The 15,426-nt window shown below is 33.5% G+C and overlaps 1 protein-coding gene across 1 annotated transcript; it reads left to right on the forward strand.

Annotated features, from left to right (window-relative positions):
* On the forward strand, window positions 1-6,600 carry LOC131852873 (eukaryotic translation initiation factor 3 subunit J). Its single transcript, XM_059203610.1, has 7 exons — window positions 1-321; window positions 400-485; window positions 625-735; window positions 1,661-1,799; window positions 3,185-3,349; window positions 4,936-5,075; window positions 5,981-6,600. The coding sequence occupies exons 1-7, from the start codon at window positions 306-308 to the stop codon at window positions 6,041-6,043; spliced, it is 720 nt and encodes a 239-aa protein (XP_059059593.1). The 5' UTR covers window positions 1-305; the 3' UTR covers window positions 6,044-6,600.
* The last annotated feature ends 8,826 nt before the right edge of the window (window positions 6,601-15,426 follow it).

A 15,426-nucleotide genomic window follows, 5' to 3' on the forward strand; every position in this document is an offset into this window, starting at 1 on the left:
TTGTAAAGTTATCCCCTGCGATGGAGTCATATTTTTGCTTATCAAATTTTGATCATATTTTCGTTGGTAATCCGTTAAAATTATGTCAATTGCCTATCGTTTCTCAATTCGGTCGTGGTCATTGCAGAAAAGCGCCGGTCGTTTGACAAAATTCGTTTGAAAATATTGTTTTTGTGTCCGCCGTCGACCCTGGAGACATCTTGTGATTAAAAAGCACCGTTTCGACAAGATTGTTCACTTTCTGGTTTTGTCATTGTGCGAAACAGTAACAAAATTAGTATTGGTGCTAAGTAAGACCCGCAAACATGGATGTGTCGTGGGGTAGGTGTCTGTTATTGCGTATAAAATATTGATTGCAAGTTTGGTGTCACAGTGATGTCATTTTGTGGTATTTTTCAGACGCAGACAATTTTGAGCCTAAGCTCCCGACCACGTTGACATCGTCGGATAAATGGGAGGGCGAAGACGAGGAAGACAACGTCAAGGTAACAGAGTGTGCCAAATTCTTTGAACAGTGTTATTTATATATTATTTTCGTACATACGTAGCTATAGTTTTTCTTGAATTTTCTTTAGTCACATAACCTCAAAGTGCTTACGTGTTGACGTCACTCTTCAATTTCAGGAAAGTTGGGAAGATGAGGAAGAGGAAAAGAAAGATGAGGAGAAAAAAGATCTTCCCCCAGCTCCCCCAAAACCGAAAAAGAAAATACAGGATAAAATAGCTGAAAAAGAGGTATGTACTAGAAAATACCAAACATATTGTTTGTCTTTTATACTTAATTTCTAAGCTGTGGAACTTTCTAAAGTAGGCTCTAGTCAAGGCCAACATGGTCTAAGACCATGTTAGATACATAAACTTTGATAGACCATTTTATTAATTGATTACTTAACAACATACCATTATACCATTATGGAAAATATACTTAAAATTAATTAACTTCTTATAGAAGTTTATGCAAACTATTTTCAATATTTAAAAATAATTCAGGATATATCAATAATTTAGTAAAAAATTAACATATTTTAATTAACAATAAATTAAGGTTTTGTAATGACTATATGTTAATAATTAATATAAAATATTGTCTATAGTAATCTTTTTGCTACCTATTGTTTTAAGCTCTATATTTTTATTATTAAAATTCATGATTTGAACACAGAGCCCTCTTATATAATGGTATAATAGATTATACCTTTTGTGACATAATAAATTTAAAAAAATCTGTAATTGTGTCCACCAAAGTGAGAAATTATGTGTAGTCATATTACCCGTGTTATTTAAAGAGACTTGATTCAGATAGATATCAGTTACGATAGACATTGATTTAAAATATGCTCTACTATACTATATGTTTAAATAACTTAGATACATTATATTAACTTCAATTCAGTGATTACAAAATGTATTTGAAGATATAATAACCAAAGAAAGATTTCTTTATAGTTTCTACATAAATCTCTGTTGCAAAACAGCTTTCCATTAATTCTGATTCTAATTGCAAACACTCTGTCACACTTCCATCAGAATACAAAGGTGGAGTTTGCAACCTGCATAGATCTATTGTGCTCTATCTATCTGTCCCTATCCTCAACCATAGTGGCGAAGGTTGCTTGAACTCCAAAGCCATGTAATAAAAGAAACAATACTATGTCCACAGCGGCTGGAACGTGAGAAATTAGAGAGACTTAATGTAGAGAAGCCCGAAGAGCTCACACCTGAAGAGAAGCAAGCCGAGAAACTACGTCAGCAGAAATTACAAGAGGAATCAGACCTTCGGCTAGCTATGGAGGCATTTGGTAATTTTACTATATTTTGGTTATGTTGTTTGCTTTATCGAGTGTCATAGAAAGTCATCGGTGTAAGTACCTCTGTCTCACTTTGTCAAACTGCTCAATTTATAAGCTGTGGTTTGTTGAATGGTGAGATATGGCAGTTTAATTACAAGATGTGGATGACAGACAGAGTTTATTAGGTAGTTAGTAGACAGGCATTAATATCGATACGATCCATACTACTGTATGTAGGAGATGGTATTTATAATTAATGATAATGCACTATAATAACAGTAGACACTGACAGGTTCCAGTGGAAGAAAAGATGAGTGTGAAGTGAAGTCAGGTAGGAGGTAACCAATCATGGGAAATCACTAGGATTTTAGACTGCTTTCGATCTAGATGGTTTTGTGGGACAGTTCGTTTATTCACCATTAATTAGTAAACTTTATAGTTTACAGTATATTTTTTTGTGCACATAGCTATGTGCACAAAAATGTAGCTACATATTTGTATTGCAGTAGATAACTTTTTTGCATTCGATTTTTTTTTATTAAATGTTAACAGTTTATAATAATGTTGCATAAGCATGGGGCCTACTCCATCAAATTTATCTATATATTACTGACTTTTTCATAAAAACATATAATATTTCCACTTTATAAATATTCTGCCCCAGGTTTATATGTATCCTCCAAGAGGACACATATATGACATTCCTGTATTTTTTATGTTATGAATGTTAAAATAGGTATATAGGCCCCACCTATCTATATACTAGTGACTTCGTAATGCCTTATTATAAAATGCACAATGACATTATGCACACTGGCGTATATGTGAATTTAAACAAAGTGAAATTGTAATTTATCTACCCTTACTTCATATGTATCCTCTTCAGTAACACTAATGTGTTTTGTTCGTTTAGTTATTTTGTTCCCTAATCATGTGATCTGTACACCTCCATTTTATGGTTTTGCCAATGGTTTTAAATGCTATAACTTTAAATAGATACATTAAATATTAGGTATATATGTGCTATTAGTCATTCTGCACATCAGTCTCTGAGTCAGTAGCCTCTTCCAGCGTTTTCCATGTTTCTATCTTTTGCCAATTGGAGCCACAGTGGGTTGGTAATCTTCTAATCTCATCTGACTATCGTGTCGCTTCGTTTTATAGCAGTGAATCCACTCATTTATAGTTTTAGTTTACCTCATACTTCCCCTTAGCATATGACCAGTCCACTTCTTCAACTTTTTAATTTTTGTTGTTGTTAATTATATGTACATGTAAATGACATGTACATATAATTAAGTAATGATAATTAAATTTCTATTTAATGTTTAATTTGTATTTAATTTCTAGTTCTATTTACATTTAAACAATTAACTAATGATAACTGGTTACAGGCGTGACGGAAGGCAGTGCTGGCAAAATTGATAGCTTCCATCCAAATACAAAGGCGGAGTTCACTGAGTTTGCGGAAATGCTCAGCAAGAAGATAAATTTCTATAAAAACAAAGAGGAATTCCCGGCCTTTGCTGAAGATTTAGTGAGGAATATAATTGTTCAAAGTAAGTGCAATTTGCAGATTTTGCCAACTTGTTGAGGAAACGACAAAGCACACTACACAGTTTGTGGTTGTAGCCCACTCATACGTAAATGAAATATCTATCTCCTATATGAGAAGTATGCACTCTGTCCTGAGGAGATAAAAACCATTATTTCAATTCTTATCTTGAACAGACCTAGGCAGCAAACTCTGAAAAAAGGGTAATCACCATAGATCTTTGTATGTTGCAGTTCTAAAACACTCTAAACTGTGTTTTAAACAAAAAAATAAAATTGTTGTCTATTAAAATATTAAAACCCTATTTTATTTTCAATGCTGTTTATATATACTAAGATTAATTGAAGAGCCTTGTTTAAATTAAAACTAGAGAATATGTTAGTCTTTTTTAAATATGTAATATAAAATTAAGTTAGTTTGTATCTGTCTACTTATTATAAACAACTATCTACCCTCTCCAGCTTCGCAATGGTGTACATAGTACATATAAACCTTCCTCTTGAACCACTATATATTGCTAAAATCGGCAATAAAATCCGTTGAGTAGTCTTTTTAAAGTAGACAGATAGCGGAAGCGATTTCATTTTATACTATGTAAATATGCAATGATACATACAAATATATGTGTATCCAACATTGAAATGTCAGTGAAATTACAAGGTTGGAAGGCCAGACACTTTAGATCTTCAGATTGGCAATGTATGAGAATTATGACAGGCGTCAAATGATGACGTAATGCTTGTAGTGCTATTCCGGCAGCTTTGCCGTTCCAGATTTATAAATAGACACATATATTTGAGGCCTTATTACTATGGTAATAAGGCTTCGAATATAAAATTTTACTGCTTTAAGCTTTTACTGATTTATAAGTCCATTCTAAAACCTGTATATACGGCTTACAATTTTGGAGAAGTGCATCAAAGTCAAATGTTAACATCGTCCAGAGGGCCCAAAATATTATACTGAGGACAGTATCGGGTGTTGCTTGGTTCATCACCAACAACCAAATTGGTTCATTGCAAAGAACTTAGCGTGCTAACAATAAAGAAAGAGGTCCACAATTCCAAAACAAATTATAAAAAGCTCTTTTGTAACCACCCAAATCAACTGGCTGCTCAACTATTAGAAAAACACTACCCTAAGCAACTAAAAAGAAGCACATTATGTATTGTTTCGCAGTAGTCTTAAGGAGCAGATTCTCACACTGAAGTGAACACTAAATTCTCAGTTCTCATACAAAACATCTGCTCATAATTCCAGGACTGATTGCAGAGAGGAAAGGAAAAAATAAATAGAGGCCGTCACTCTATGCATATAAATAACATGATTTATTTTATTTGGAAATATGGCCTTGCTATTTAATACACTGAGGTAGACTTCAAAAAATTAATTGAGTGAGAGTACCTTCGTCTCAAGTCGCAACCAGCTTGTGTAAGCTGTTTTTCGGTTCAAGGGTCCAGATAAGTCAGTAAAATTACAGGATATGAGCCATAATGTAAATCTAGTACTCAGCTTAGCTTAGAACTAGATGGCGCTGTACGAATTGTTCAGAATAATTATTATTTATTTGACTTTTATTTTCGTTCACAGTGCATTCGGGCGATATAAAAAGGATAAAACTTTGCGTTGACAACCTTTATATTGAAAAACAAAAGGCTGAGAAGAATGAAAAGTCAAAGAAGCCTACAAAGGGCAAGGGGAAGGCAAAATTAAAAGTGGAAGGGGACAATGTAAGTTATATATTTTTGATATTGAAATTTTGTGTATAGTAAGGTTAGTGTTGCAAATAATCCTTCAACTTCAATGTTGATATCTCAAAATTATAAAGAATCAAAAGTCCTGAATACCAAGTTTAAGAAGGTATGGTATCCTCACGGGGCGCCAGAGGAGGATAGTAAGATGAACATGAGGTCAGGTCCGTTAACCCATTGTGACAAGTTCACTAGGAATTTATCATAATGATTTCCAGGAGGAACCACATGTAGGTCAACCTGACTGGAGGGTACATTGCTATAGCTAGGGGGTCAAGTGTTCATGTAGTAATATGGACTGTTTACCCCATAGCTAGTAATGGGATTGTATTGTAATAAATATATAGGCATTAGATTACCTTATCTTTTTTATCTTCAAATACGTGAAAATCTCAAGTATCATTAAATATAATGGATTATCTCATTGCCTATCATGCAAGGTTGAGTTTATGGTCATGATAATGTGTAGAGTAGGGAAAATATACTAAAAATACTCGACTTGCATAAGTGACTAAGTGAATGTAATTATAATTAAAGTATGTTTTTATCGAAGGGAGAGAACATTATTTGTAATGGGGACTAGTGACCCCATTGCTAGTTAGGTCGATCTCCATGCTATACCATGGATCCCCACGGAAACTATCATGCTTAATTCGGAATGAATTCATTCTCATCTTATTATCTCACTGGTCCACTGCCAGCGTTATATTGTTAACGCAGGTGGATGCACCATATCATTATCATCCAATAAAAAAATATATTTATCTATTTGTACATATTAGTTTATGTATTTTCTGTGAGGGGAACAATAAATAGTTTATTATTATTATTATTTTACTACCATATCTCACAAACCGATATATATACCTAATTATTATTTTCAGGCTCATCTGAACCAATATGACTCATATGGCAATTTCGACGACGACTACGACGATTTTATGTGAGCATCACACCACGTAGCTGCGCTCTAATCGCGAATGCGTAAAACGGAACATCACATAGTGTCAACTCTTTCTCACCGCTTCAATTTAGCATCGGTTAAAAAGGGATGCGAACACTCGATATTCCGTTTTACGTGTAAAATATTAAAGGTATGGTACCTGATTTCCGAACGAGCGAATTGTCTGAATTGCCTTCACAATATTAATATTTTATCCACATTAATACACATGTCTGTTATTTCCATTTAATGATACATAAAATGTATATTTAGATTTGCCATAGAAATGTAAGTACTTAAAGTGAAACTGAGGTATGTCACAAAATAAAATAGACTATACCAATACACAATCATTTTATGGATAAGCAATTGTGCTGTTATTAAATTATTTAGTTTTATTTGTGTATGTCCATTTAACGTCTCATGTTCGTACATCAGGTACTGTGAATTGCGTATAGCCTATTATACATATATACACAATGTAATATACAGTCGTTTCATTGTACGGTTATGGTCCGATGTTATGTTATTATAGATAATAAATTTTTTATTGTGATAATATTCTGTGAATTTTATTTTTATAACATGCCTTTTTTCTATCTGTATAATGCTGTTGGCCGCAGCTGAACTTAGACCGGATTAAATGCGATCCGTGTGCTGAGGGCTCGTCAAACTCTCTTATTTACGTCTCGAAGGACTTACGAAGCGTCTGAACTCCTGCTACTCCTGCCTGACTGATTTATGCGATCCTTCAGGACCGCATATGTTAGTCAGACAGGCTAAATGTGGTGAATATGACAACATAAGTTGTGTATAAATTCAAACCTAAGGACCTCTTCCTTAGGTTTGAATTCTTTTTTCATATTAATTTCGTTTTTTACTTGTTTTCTCATGGAAACTTGAAGAGTAAAAATCAACACAACAACGAAGAGTAAAATATTTGTGTTCTCTACAAATTCAGGTACAATTATAGTAATTTTATTTATTTCTCCACATAATCATTACTGTTTAACAAATACATTTAAAATCGTCATTAAACCCGTCCCGTCTACACACGGATACGGTACGTGTATTATACATATAAACCGTCCTCTTGAATGACTTTAATCTCTTAAATTAGTGACATAGTTTAAATATCTAAGCTAACAGACAGCGCAAGCGACTTCTTTTTATACTACGTAATCTACGTAACATGGCCATTTTAGTTGAAGGGATTGTTAGTAAAGTGGACTGATGACCCCATAGCTAGCAATGTACCAAATGAGGTGAGCTCCAAGCGATTCCACCTAAAAATTATCGAATTAAATTCCTAGCGAATTTGTCACGATAGGCTGACCTGACCTGACCACTGGATACCCGCCAGCGTAAACACCATTATTCCATTATGGTCCTTATTAAAAAATGGTGTTTAAAAAAACATGTCATTTTTATATATATATATATATCAATAGATTTTCATCTCAACGTAAGTTGTTTAAAACTAGGTAGTTATGTAAAAGATAGTTTTTTGAATAGGAAACAGAAGAATAATATTTTTAATAAAAAAAAAATCGAAAATTAATTTCGGCCATGTGTGGCATACGTGTTGAGTATCTATATTATGTGAAAGTTAAGATTTGTAAGGATTTATACGGAAATAATCGCCGTCGTATCGCACACAACGTCTTTGGGTGTTGCTATTGCATAAAATTTACGACTGTGATATACTAGTTCGTGGTTGAAAAACCTCAAGCAGGGGTTTAAGAGCACCACCGCCCTGGACAAAATAATGATCGCCAACCTCCCATATAAAATGGCACTTCAGAAGTGCTAACTTGTACCAGGCCTGCATAAACTACTTGAAGTTACATTAAAAATTTATTTGCAAGGGTTTAAAACCGACACTGTATCTACGTAAAATTGTACTGAACTACTAAAGCAAAATAAGAATAAGAACATATAGGTCAAGGAATTATTTCATAACACACTTAGGCAGCTCCTTGTACACAAAAGTTTCGTTAAAATCTGCAATCTCATATGTCATTTATCACATCCATCTTATAAACAATAGCAAATGGTGGAAGGCCAGACATAAGTAACCATTAAACGATCGAGATGATAAATGGGGTGACGGACCTCGCTACGATTTTGAAATTACTATTATTCAAGTGGTTACAATGAAATATGAATGATTGCAAAAAAGAATTACAGTTTATGAGAAATTCTGACATTTTTTAATACACTACGTTTATTTTTTATGTATGGTAAAGGTGACCCACCTGATGTAAATGGTAACTCTTACCTATGTAAGTATATGCACGAATAGCATTGTCAACATAACATCGTCACGTCGGCGTTGATTTCTTATTGTATTAATTTACTAATAAAGGCTATAATATATAAATAAAGAATAGCAGAGGGTGGACTCACTGCCCTCTCTGAGTTGTAGACTGCTTTGTCTCAATTATTACTTTTAACTTTGATTAAAAGCAGCAATTGTAATAGTTTATTATTTAAGACAAATAAAGATGATTATTATTATCGTGAAGCTCATGGATCGCAATATTATGTATAAGTACAATAAATATACATTAGGTATAAATATATAACACTACTAGCAGACCCGGCCACGCGTTGCTTTGGCTAAGGTTCTTAAATAAAATAATATCACGACTAATAGTTCACATCTCAATTTATAGTCGTTAAGATAGGATAGTTCCTATTTTTCAAGTTGGATCAAAATGCACACAATGTGCAAATCAAATTTGCAATCGGTTCAATAGTTTAGTAGTCCATCGCGGACAAACAACGTGATTTTTATATATAAAGATTTAATGAAGAACACTAACATGACGGCCTCGGTGCTCTATCTATTTTACTTCCTATGATCGCGGGTTCTATTCCTCGCACGGTGCAAATATTTGTATTCATGAGTATGATTGTTTGTATCGGTCTGGGTGTTTTCTATATATATTACGTATATATTTACAAAAAAATAAATCCACGTATTTATATCAGTTGTCTAGTACTCATAAACACAAGCTCTGCTTACTGTGAGGCTATATGGCGCTGTGTTAATTGTCCAGAGGGTTATTTATTTATTTATTCTAGTGAATACATGGTAAATAGATATAAAGTCTTGGGATTCGTCTGGTATTAGTTAAAATGTCATAATGTTCACATAAACCTACGCATCTGTGTCGAATAATTCTGCAGGTCACGTATGTACGATAATGAAACACATTTTATCACTTAAGCAAGAAGTCATTGACTGCCCACGTAGGTACCTATGTGAATACTTGAAAACTTGAAACTTATGAAATTAAACTGATTTGGGTATTCATTCGTTTGGACAGTGTGTCGGCACACATGTTTATTTTGTCATCGTTTATGTCACAAATTGTGACGAGAATGTCAAAGATTATTTTATTTATTTATTTGCTTCAGGCAACTTAATATTAGATTTAATATATGATAATTATTGTTATTTACATAAATTTTAATTACTTATTATTTTCCTTCATCATCATTATATGTTTGTTTCTTTTTAACGTTCTCCTGTTTGCATACCATACCTACCTGTTCGATATTTCAATCCGTTTTCCTAAGGTTGCCTTGAAAAAATTGTTTTCAGCAATAAGGCCGCCTTATTGTAACGATACATGTGTCCTTTAATACATTGTCAATGCATTTCCTTTACTGTATGTTACAAATGAAATATATTCTATCTACCTATATTAATTTTAGTTACATAACAATATTAACGTGCACGTGACACCCCTCATGTTTCAGCCGTCTATAGGCTAGGTACGGTAACCATTTACCATTAGATGGGCCGTATGCTTGTTTGCCACCTCCATAATATAAAAAAATTGGCCTATATTATATATACCTTACGGACTAACATATGTACAAAATAAAATATTAATATTGAATTTGTGGTCACCACACACATAAGCCACGGTAGCGCCGCTACACCACTCCCTCCGCCCAGTAGTCTTCCTTCATGAAGGTGGACAGAGTGTTGGTGGAGAAACGGGCTGTAAACTCTTTGAAGCTTGCGTTACTCCATATAATTTGCGTCACCTTCAGGTTAAGAATACTTTTAGTCCGGTTGTAATCTACAATGTCCTGTTCCCTGGTGGCGTAGTGTAGGAGTACTATGACGGAATGTGTTCTGAAAATATGCTGTACGTATCATAAACGTAGAAGTTTATGAATTTGGATGGAAGGGTGTTTGTTACACGCAAAATCTACTGAATGCATTTTAATGAAACTTTATAACAATGTAGCTTATACATCAGAATATCACCTAGGCTATAAATTTCAGGCGGGTGAAATGCGCGCGCGATGGATAATCAAATATGGCTATGTTTGATTGTTCATCGAGAGTACCGATGGTCATTTCTCGCACTGAATATTTATAGTCTTACATGATACTTAATGGTAGCGGAATTAAACAAAACAATATAAATCCATTGAGGAATATCTTAGGGAAAATGTTAGGATTCTTGATACGACACGATGAATGTATGAAAATTATTATTAAAGAAAAAATAGAAGGAAAGAGGTGGAGGGAAAGATCAAGGTACGACATCAAGCAAATTAAAGACAAAATTGAAGTCGTGTCGTATCAACATTTAAAGAGAGTGATGAAAGATCGCGGAAAGTGGCGAGAGATCTACGCACCATAGCATGTCTCTTAAACGAATTAGTTATGAATAAATTAATATATCTTACTTTGTCGACTCAATCCACTCTTAATATGTAACGTAATTTGTGAATGGCCTTATCTACAAGATTTGGCTACTTACTAGTTAATATATGCTTTTTTTCGGACTGCTCTAATGCTGTTAGCCGCAGCTCGCCTTTACAGCTTCACCGGACTATAGGGGGCGAGTGCAGATGGCACTCCAAAACCGCGGATGGGCTTATTAAGAGGCCAACTCCCGTCTGACGGATACGACTTTACTTGAGGGCACCAGTTGGCACTAGCGGTTCGAACCTCGGCTCTGGCCATCGTAATTTCGATCCCCGTTCGAATTGGACGGGGGATCGATAGGAGGGAAAACAAAGGCATGAATGCATTTATTTCGTAACAGTATAGGTAGCATTCGACCTCGGATGTAAAGGAAATGTAATAATAAAACGAAATAACAATTTCGTTGCGTTATATTGTTTTTGTTGCGTTAACACACTCCCACACCGTTTGTTGGCTATCAACATGGGAACTTTTTACTATCTTGATACACAATTACTTAAATAATTACTACAGGCGACTCATTATTTGCTTTTATATTTTTTTCATCATATAATAAAGTAATTGCACATTAAGCTTGATTGAGATCGTCGTATCATATTATGCTCTTATCAAACTCATTTGCCACTTCATCAGATGGGCCGCATGGTAGATTGCCACCATCGTGGTTGAAAAACAAAGTTTTTGTTTATGTGCTACACAATTTATCTACTACTAGCTGTACACGCGACTTCGTTCGCATGGAATTTACATACCTTTATTTTTTTAAAATAAAACAATTTTTCTAAAATAAAAGTAGACTAAGTTACTCCTTATTAAATCAGCTATCTGCCAAAAAACGTCTCGTTAAAATAGGTCCAGCCATTACAGAGATTGTAAAAAATGATATTTTGGTGTACCCTATTTATATTCATATGAACGTAGTAAAAAACGGTTATTTCAATATTACAAACAGACATTCCAATTTTATTTATATGTATAGATGTAAGAGGGCTAATACGAGTAGTGACGTGTAGTGACCGCATGTCGCAGTAGTGTCCCACTACTAGAACTACGTTCTATACAAAGAGTGAACTGTTCGGAGAATAATAGAGATTATTCTGTAAGTATGTTATATAAACACATGAATAAATACAATAAGAAGGCGACACTATGACTATTGTATTGATGGCATAGCCAAAGGCGTTATATCGATCATTGACTGCGGTGAAAACTAAAAGCCTACCATTGATCAGTCATTCAATCGAACCTCGTATATATGCTTTATTTGTTACATTCTATTTCTAAATATCGACCCTGTTCATTAAATACATAAATATTTTTTTTTTTGCTCACTGACAATCTGAAATTATAATCTTTCAAATAAAGTTATTTTTTTTTAAATGTACGAAATTATGAAGTAAAGAACATTAAAATAATACTTATGAGCGTATGAAAGAATTCAGAACCCCCTTTCGAAGTAGGTTAAAAATAGGTTCAGCCGTATAAAGACATTTTTAATATTAACAAGTTTTTAAGTTTTGACGCAAATTCCACATACCACATTTTAAATTAAAAACTTCATATTGTAATAATTATAAGATTTCATGCCTATACACAATCAACTATTATATCCTATTTCGTATTGATTTTCTAAAACACTTTCCTTATATTTTATAGAACTAAGTGTATTATTTTGTTTAATTCCGCTATCATTAGCCTGTGTGAGACCACAAATATTCAATGCGGAAACCTGACCGCCACCGGAAGCGCTTTGACCTTCCCTATTAGTCATCAAACTCCGATCATACATCGGATAGAAGAATGTTGTAGTCTGGTCGCTGTATCTGGAAAGAAACCTGTGTCTAAAACCTCAATATTCTCCGCCTAGCTAGTCATTTAGGCCGTATATTAGTAGTAACCTAACTTAAAAAATCTCGTACATTAGATAGTTCATTTTGGCTCTCAGACCTTAATCATCAAAATGTTAGTACTGACTTGTAGGATGCTAAAAGTGTCCTGGTAGCGAAGGTAAAAAATCTCATACGTGTACTGTACGAGATTTAGAATAGAAAATACTTTGTTTAAATAAACTTAAATTTAAGCACTTTTAATTAGTCATACTTATATTTTCAATCTACGGCTCATTCAGAAATCTGTCGCATTATAAGAAGAAAAACTATCCATGATGCTCTTTCAAATAATAGGTTCTAACTTCACATTTTTATGTTGAAATCTGTAAATACAAAGTATCAACTAACACTAATTCATTAGAGTAAAAAAAGCTGTCTCATCATAAGAAGAACGAATAAGAAATAGACATGTTGCTCTTTTAAATAATTGTTGTAACTTCACATTTTTTAGTTGAAATCTGTGAATACAAACCAACTAATTCTTTAGAGTAAAATATTTTTTAATTTCAGTTGGCACCCCTGCGAGCTAATCGGGCAGAACAAGCTTCTTTACAATTATAGATTGGAATGAATGACAATCCACATATGTCTATCTACACTTAATTATGATTGGTATTTCTCAAGACACAAAGAAACCCAATTGACACTTAACCGGAAGAACACAATGGCGACTGTCAGACAACCGCCGCGATTACGCAACGATACACCGGCGTATTTGGTCCACGGTTGCTTCCTATTAATGTTTTTGATAATAGCGTTCTTTTCATGCTATTGTATGTTGGTGAGATTAAAATTATTACAATAAAATACTTAATATTGTTACAAAACTGTAATATATTGTAATTCCGGTTCGTACATACTATATTATGTTGAACATATTTGTAATGTTCATCCTCCTCAAGTCGATTATTTTTACTTTGGGTCGGATTGAAATCAAATCAAAAATTATTTATTCATTTTAGCCGCTTATGAAGGTCAAGTTTTGGTATTGATTGTCTGTTTATTTGATTTTTTCCTACTATCCAGTTCAATAAGAAATGGCAAAAACTAAATGATTTAAAGCAAGTTGAATTGCATTGTATACTTACAAAAGTAACTTCTAACATTAAATAAAAATCTCGTGCTTGAATAATTATTGCCATACTCCAGTTCTACTGAGATAAACTTTGTAGGTATAGAGTCGTTTTCAGACTTCTGTCTTAACTATTTTAAGCCGCTACTAGCTTGCTGAAGTTGTTAGATTAGGTTGAATGATGAGATATGGCAGTGAAATTACAGTTTCTATGTTACCTTAATTCTCTGGAGTGGCAACACGCCGGATATCAAGTCATCATGTGACTACATGATGTCGTGATATCCGTGGTACTGTTGATATATATAGCGCAGGAATTGGATCGCGATTTTGCCTGCGACTTCGCCTGCAATTTTGCCTGCGAATTCGTATGCGAGGAATAAGAACAAACAAACAGACTGACAGACCAATTTCAATATTATTTTTTTATGTAAGTACTGTATAGATTGTATAGGATTGTAAAGGACTTAACGATTGATGCTGGCGAGGCACCAGTAATAGATGATAAGATGAGCATGAAGTCAGGTCAGTTAGCATATCGTGGCATCATCATCGTGGCATATTCACCAAGAAATTATCACGATGGATTTCAGAAGGATCCGCATGGAGGTTAATCTGACATTACTAGCAGTGAGGTCATCATTCCACATTACTAACAATCACTTCCCCCCACCTACGGGTATTGTAATAATATGTGAGTATGAAAATTCTATACTTAATATTTAGTTTCAAAACATTTCGACTTGGACATCATGCACGAATAACAAAACGTTAAACCACGAACTTAGGCAACAGATGATAAAGAATATAATGCAATAAAAACATCAAAGCAAGGTGATGAGCTAAAATGGAGCAATCCGACAATAGGTTACAAAATGAACCGAAACTGTATCACACGGGAGCTGTTGTGATCGAATAGCACAGTGTACGAGGATGGCTCGTTATTTTTATAAACGTTAAACTAGAACTACCACGTACACAACAAATAATTATTATGACTAGTGGTCGCCAATGGTCAAAATTCGACCATAATTAATTTAAGAATAAGATTAAATTATAAGTTTGTACATTATTAAGATTCTATTGCCAAAGACTATATTTCTATGCATGTGTATGCCAGATTTATTTTATGCATAATTAAAAAAATGTTAGCACACTCCACTCCTTCTCTATATAAACAATGTAATTAATAACGACTAAATGTAAAGTATGGGAAATTACATACTCCTTCGTCTACACAATTTTCGAAAAAAAGGGGTACAGTACAGTTTTGCTTCGCATATTAATATAAACTGACTGGAAACTCTGCCCTCACTTTTTTCAAATACCAATCCACATTATTAAAACCAACATAATTTACGAAATTTAAGTTTAGAATTAAAGTAACTTTTAGAATGTGCTAATAATTTGCTATAATTTTTTATATATGTATATATAAATATACAATTCAGATGTTTTGAATCACATAGACAGACAAGAAAAATTATAATAAAATAGAAAATAATAAAAAATGTCTTTGCGTATAGTATAGAAAAATTATACGAATTACAGCTATAATTGTTAAAATTTTAATCATAAAACAATTTACCCAATTGTAGTATTATTTAGTCAGAATTTCTCTAGGTTTTTCGAAAAGGCTATATTCTATATAAAGGATTCTTACGGTCGTGCGGCGTTTCTGGCAT

Source organism: Achroia grisella, unplaced genomic scaffold, assembly GCF_030625045.1.
Source record: "Achroia grisella isolate CSIRO2021 unplaced genomic scaffold, CSIRO_AGI_Agris_v1 utg869, whole genome shotgun sequence".
Taxonomy (NCBI): Eukaryota; Metazoa; Arthropoda; class Insecta; order Lepidoptera; family Pyralidae; genus Achroia; species Achroia grisella.

Excerpts from the sequence above, each read along its gene's own strand:
- LOC131852873 (XM_059203610.1), top strand. Across the intron at positions 1,800-3,184 it reads GCTAGCTATGGAGGCATTTG|GCGTGACGGAAGGCAGTGCT; the intron begins GTAATTTTACTA and ends AACTGGTTACAG. Across the intron at positions 5,076-5,980 it reads TAAAAGTGGAAGGGGACAAT|GCTCATCTGAACCAATATGA; the intron begins GTAAGTTATATA and ends TATTATTTTCAG.